This window comes from Lampetra planeri, unplaced genomic scaffold (assembly GCF_965212315.1).
Source record: "Lampetra planeri unplaced genomic scaffold, kcLamPlan1.2.h2 scaffold_1649, whole genome shotgun sequence".
In the NCBI taxonomy this organism is placed as follows: Eukaryota; Metazoa; Chordata; class Hyperoartia; order Petromyzontiformes; family Petromyzontidae; genus Lampetra; species Lampetra planeri.
In genome coordinates this window covers 21,392-26,976 of record NW_027614382.1, presented here as the reverse complement: position 1 = coordinate 26,976, position 5,585 = coordinate 21,392, and the positions used below count along the sequence as shown (strand labels likewise).

Sequence of the window (5,585 nt, the reverse complement as noted above, 5' to 3'; positions counted from 1 at the left end):
AGCAAAGGCATTAAAATAGGGTTTACTAACCACAGCAAAGAAACCAAAAAAAATAAAAATATTCAAAATATTTCAGTTCTTTGTAATTCGTTGCAATAACATTATCTTCCTCAAGAGTTGCCCTGTTGTCTCTGGACAGAAAACGTTTCCAGTGACATTAAATTGCTGTTTTGTTGTTTCCATAATCTGCTGCTCAGAGAACTTAAACAGAAAAAAACAATTCAAGTGTCATATTTTACAAATTTGTCGAGAGGAGCTTCATCCAAACTGAGAAACGCAGCTCTTCAGTGGATGTGGTGTGACAGCTGCTCCACCATCTACTTACACTTCAACTCTACAGGTGTGACAAGTACACACCTGGGAGAATAAAAACAGGGCTGAGGTGTGTCGCCAGGACAGATGAACCAGCGTTCACCTTTATATATTTACATGCACACCGCCTACATTTAAGCAAGAGCTATTTTCCATTGTTATATACAAACTGTATTGTGTTGCCGGTGATCATTTTGTATTTCTGCTAGTTGGCCAGTGTCGTTCTCCACATCATAAAGATACTCACAAAGGCAACCATGAGAAGGTTAACGATACTGCGGTGAATTACAGCCACACCCACACCTAGAAATTTCAAATCTGAGATGCTTTTTTCTGTCGTTAAATCCATGTTAAAATTTGTTTCACTGTTCCAAGTCAATACATGATTAAAAAACAAACTTAAATTACAAGTGATGCTTTTTTTGTTCTCTGCAGGAGCCGCACGTTTGGAACCCTACATACCACCAATTAGATGGGGACCGGGAGGGGGGACGGGGGGGTGTTACAGGCTTGCATCCATCACCGGTCCATCATGCTGAGAATCATCTCAGGGGTGATGTCCCCGTTGGGCGGGGGCTCCGTCAGCTGCATCTCCTGTGCCTGGGACAACTCTTCCATTTGAATGGTTGCATTCCCCTCCCCGACCACCACCTCCTCTGGGGCATCCTCTTCCTGGTAGTCTTGTTCAGCTCCAACCTCCTTCTTTACAATGATGTCATCCACCTCTCCAGTGGCCTCGTCCTCCACACGGATGATTGCAGCCGCTGTCAAAAGAAGCTCAGGTCAGTATCTGCTGCTGAGGTGTTGGCATATATTCTTCCCGGAGAAACCCTAGTCATGCTTCTGCGTTGAACTGATGCAGACCCTGAACCGTACCCTACTCAGAGGTCCTACCCTGTCATGAATGTTACTTCTTATACTTCTGTGTGGGTTGTTGAAGTGAATCTCTCACTTGAAATTAATAAAGTGTACTTCAAGGTTCTTGTTACTGCAGTAACTCCAACAAGCTCTGACTTTTTTCCTGGAGGTCATTGCCGCTCCAAGATCTGACAGTGATCGAATCTCGTTTCCACAGGTCAGGAGCATGTCGTTTTAAACATCACTAATTCAGATTTTTCTAGCACATATGTCTGCTTTGCTGTATACGGTTGAGAACAAAGACTGACGACGAGCGTGGAAGTCTGATCCTCACCGTCTGGCTTGTTCTTTGGGGGCCGACCACGCTTCCTCTTGACTGGTGGCTCCTCTGGGGCGGCGATGGGGACCACCGGTGGGGCCTGCTCCACCTCAATCTCGCCTAAGAGATCCTCCTCCTCGTCCTCGTCAACCTCATCAAGTTCTGGCTCTGAGTATTAGACAATGAGTATGACATTAGCATCACATGATGCTTGTGAAGACGCATGAGAGCAGCATGTGCTCCGTACCTGTATCGTCGTCGTCATCGTCCCTCCTGGTCTGCATCTTCCTCTTCCTGCCGCGGCGACTCTTTTTGGGCGGAGTTCCGTTTTCCTCCACAACAACTTCACCTGTGCAGTTTTCACTGTGGCGCAGCATGGTGTTCTGTGAAACGCAGACAAAAAAACGTTGCATTCCAGGGGGAAGAACTCGCATGTGGACGTGTGAGGTGAAGCTCAGCGATCAGTCGTACCCTGCGGGTGAACGTCTTGCTGCACTTGCTGCAGACAAACGCAGTGGGAACAAAGCTGGGATCGTGGTAGCGCTTGAAGTGCATGTCCAGAAGCTGCTTCTGCCGGAAAGTCTTCTCACACTGGCTGCAGGCAAAAGGTTTCTCCCCTGTGTGTGTGCGCTTGTGCATTATCATGTGGCGTTCCTGTGAGGCAACGGGCCAGACAGTTAGCGCCCAAAAACCAACCAAACAAAGCACAAGTGTTCCATACTCTTGACGACGCATACCTGTCTGCAGCAGTAGTCACATTGGTCACATTTGAAACGTTTCTCATTCTTGTGGGTCTTCTGGTGTTGGATGAGAGCATATCGCTCATGAAACACAGCATCGCAGTAACGACACTTCTTTCCCTTCTCGATAAACGAGTGCTGCTTCCGTAGATGAACACCTGGACAGAGACAGATGGAGGTCGTTCGTGAGGTTGTATCCAAGACACAGCAGACAGATTTCATGACAAATGAACAGGCCCATTCACATTACTGTGAGGATTTTAAAGTCAGTTGATACAGAATGTTCCAGTTCTCCACTGTGAGGATGTGTATTACAATATTCAGATCCATTTCATCACCAAAGCCACAAACACGCAGCCTGGAGTTATTTTGCTGTTTCAGTTACACAATCACCAAAAGGAACTTTCTTCCCAGGACTTCTGCTTTCACAGTCTAAAGACTGAAACAGGGAATGTAACATGTGGTCTGTGTCACACACACACACACAAACTTACCAAGGTCACTCTTGCGTGCAATGACAGTATCACAGTGTGGACAGTGGAACTTTGCCACATTCTCTGTGTGTTTCTGCAGAATGTGCATCTTCATGGTGCCGCTCTGTGTGAAACGGGCATGGCAGATGTAGCACTCGTAGGGCTTCTCACCTGAACCAGGAAGGAGAATGAACAGTTAATGACAGACTCTGGAAATGAACCATCTCAAAACAACGAGACAGATGATCTGTCTCACCTGAATGTGTCCTCATGTGTCTTTTCAGCTTGTACGTGTCCCTGCTAGCATAGCTGCACAGACTGCACTGGAAGGGTCGCTCTCCAGTGTGAGAGCGGATGTGCCGTTTCAACTTGCTCACCTAGGAAAGACAAACAAAATGAAGGTATAAATATGGCAGAGACTGAAGACATGACTTCGTGAGCAGTGGCACTGAAACGACGGGATCAGACTGAGAAGATGTGACCATGACAAACAACTTACCTCCACACTGCAATAGTCACACATGGAGCATTTGAATGGCTTCTCGTGGGTGTGCTTGTAGCGGCGATGGCGCACCAACTCTCCGCTGGTCACAAACGCCATGTCACAATCTGTGCATTTATGTGGTCGCGTTCCTGAGAAAGAGAAATAAGAAGGACATCACACGAGGCACATCATCAGCTTCCTGTGTATGGACGGATGGGAATCACTGACATACCTGTGTGTGTGTTTAGGTGGTTTCTCAGCAGTGTGACTGTTCTAAATGCCCTTCCACACAAGTGACACTTATGTGGTCTCTCATCCGTATGGCTCTTCATATGTCTGTCCAAGTTGGAGCGGCGTGGGCAGGTGTAGCTGCACAGCTCGCATTGGAAAGTCTTCTTCACACCTGGACAGTAGGACAGGTACACGGTACATTTAAAACACTTGTCATCAGTGTAACAGAGCGTTTGCACCTTCAACACGTCACCAAACACTTGCCTTTCTTCTTAATTTTGGTGGGTTTAGGAGGCTTCATGTTGCCAACAACCTTCTCGGCATTGACCTCTGACAGCAGACCCTCCTGTTGCTCCTCCTCAAAGTCATACACAGAAACATCCATGTCGCGATCACCCTCTGCATAGCGCAAGCGGCTCTTCTTCCCCTTCTTTCCTTTGCGGATAGCGGTAATGGGTTGATAATCTGGGTCCTTCTGCCATTCGGGGTCGTCCTGCTGAGGCTCATGGGGCTCCTGTTCTGCTGCTGCTTCTTCTTCCTCCTCTTCCTCTTCTTCAACTTGTGTACCTTGAAGCTCCTCGTGGACTGCCTGGAGCTCCTCCTGCTCTACGGTCTCAACTTCTCCATTAGCACCCACTTTCACCACCTAAATAAAACATGACACACATCCTTTCCTTTATCTAAAATAGTGACTATTCCAGTGTGTTCTCAAAACCAGACCAATTCATACCTGGAAACCTTCAGGCAATGGAAGGGTGTGACATATAACTGGCTCCATGTCCTTGTTAGCTGATGATGCATCAACATATGTGGCTTGAAGCCCCTCCACGGAGGTTGTTGTAACTGGCACTTGCACCAGCTGAAGCTGGCCAAGACCTAGAGCAGCACCTGCCTGCTCCTCCATATTCACCACCTGTAGAGAAAAGCAACCCTTTAACTCAACAAGAAAATGAAATGAATCAACAGAAAACAATAATGAGCTAAACCCATGTCCCCTTCAAACCTGTAGCGTGATGATCTGACCCTCGTCTCCACCAGTAACAGTCACTGTGCTGGCACCCTCCAACACTTCGGTCTTCATTTGCAGTAGAGTCGGATCAAGAGCATCCATCACCATCATCTCCATGTTACCGGTCACATCCACAGTCTGTGCAGCTCCAGCTGCCCCTTGAATCACCGCATCTCCGCTTTCTGGCAGGACCTTCCCATCCGGAGCCAGGGTTGCAGCATGGGCAGTCTCCATGGAAACAACCTCGCCCTAGACATATTGAACGTGAATGAACTTTTAGTAATCCTGAAATTAGGTTAATTTTTGGTTGTGCTAATGACATTAAAAACAAAAAAGGAGCTATACTGGCCAAAATTAATTCTATTTTAAACTTGGTGATTTATGTGGATGTGGGGGCATCAGAACGTCACAAATGAGAAAGATGTTTTTTTTCTACGACCAGAACAAACGTGCAGCACAGCTGCTAACCGCTAAACAGAAACTTGAATTCAGAAGACTTTCCTCGGACTGAAATGTTTCTCTATCGTGTAATGGTCAGACTAATGCTCTAGTTTTTCAGCTCGCCCACAAAACATGGAGCAAGTTTTAGAACTAACGCCAACGATACTTTGTGCATATGCGGAAGCCTGGGAGTATTCACGACAACTTCATCTAAACATCTTTTGGGTGTGAAACCCAAACGTGTTGGTTCCTCTACGCGGTGGGACCGAAGACGAGTTTGGAAACGACGTGGACGTTTGAAAAGTGCAAATTCGTGTTTCCATGTGACAAGCTGCATGGCTCTAGGAATGTTTTAAAAGAGGCTCCTCGCATTTGTTAGACGTGTTGCTCTTAAAAAGAACACGTCATAACTTAGCTATCATGGACTCTTTTCATGAAGTGTCTCAGTTCCTACAGACCACAAACAAGAACTTGTGTTTGCTGGCTACTTCACTAACTACGAGGCGCGAGGACGTCTGAAAACAGGAAACAAAGGGCACGATAAGATGGACGTCAGGCCTAAACAACTTAAATCAGAAACTCACATAAACAATGCCATCCTCGAGCTATTACCTCAAAATACTACCCTTAAAGCACGAAAACATTCGCCCGAGACAATGTGATACAGTTTAGAGACGGATTTGGTGAATTTTGGACAACGATAGAGGGAGACAAACAC

General features: G+C 46.6%; 1 protein-coding gene across 1 annotated transcript; it reads right to left on the bottom strand.

Moving 5' to 3' along the window:
• Window positions 1-831: 831 nt before the first annotated feature.
• Window positions 832-4,543, bottom strand: CTCF (CCCTC-binding factor). The gene is made up of 14 exons (XM_078622603.1): window positions 4,421-4,543; window positions 4,148-4,330; window positions 4,004-4,063; window positions 3,682-3,913; window positions 3,419-3,589; window positions 3,202-3,335; window positions 2,959-3,079; window positions 2,724-2,873; window positions 2,227-2,387; window positions 1,961-2,143; window positions 1,737-1,872; window positions 1,469-1,657; window positions 958-1,076; window positions 832-888 (listed from the first exon to the last, which is right to left on the bottom strand). The coding sequence occupies exons 1-14, from the start codon at window positions 4,541-4,543 to the stop codon at window positions 832-834; spliced, it is 2,019 nt and encodes a 672-aa protein (XP_078478729.1).
• Between the last annotated feature and the right edge of the window lie 1,042 nt (window positions 4,544-5,585).

Bases quoted from the DNA above. Each gene is read 5' to 3' on its own strand.
- CTCF (XM_078622603.1), bottom strand. From the start codon at position 4,543: ATGGAGATGATGGTGATGGATGCTCTTGATCCGACTCTACTGCAAATG. The intron at 4,331-4,420 runs GTTTGAAGGGGA...TTTTCTCTACAG, and splicing joins GTCAGATCATCACGCTACAG to GTGGTGAATATGGAGGAGCA. The intron at 2,144-2,226 runs GTATGCGTCGTC...GTTGCCTCACAG, and splicing joins GTGACTACTGCTGCAGACAG to GAACGCCACATGATAATGCA.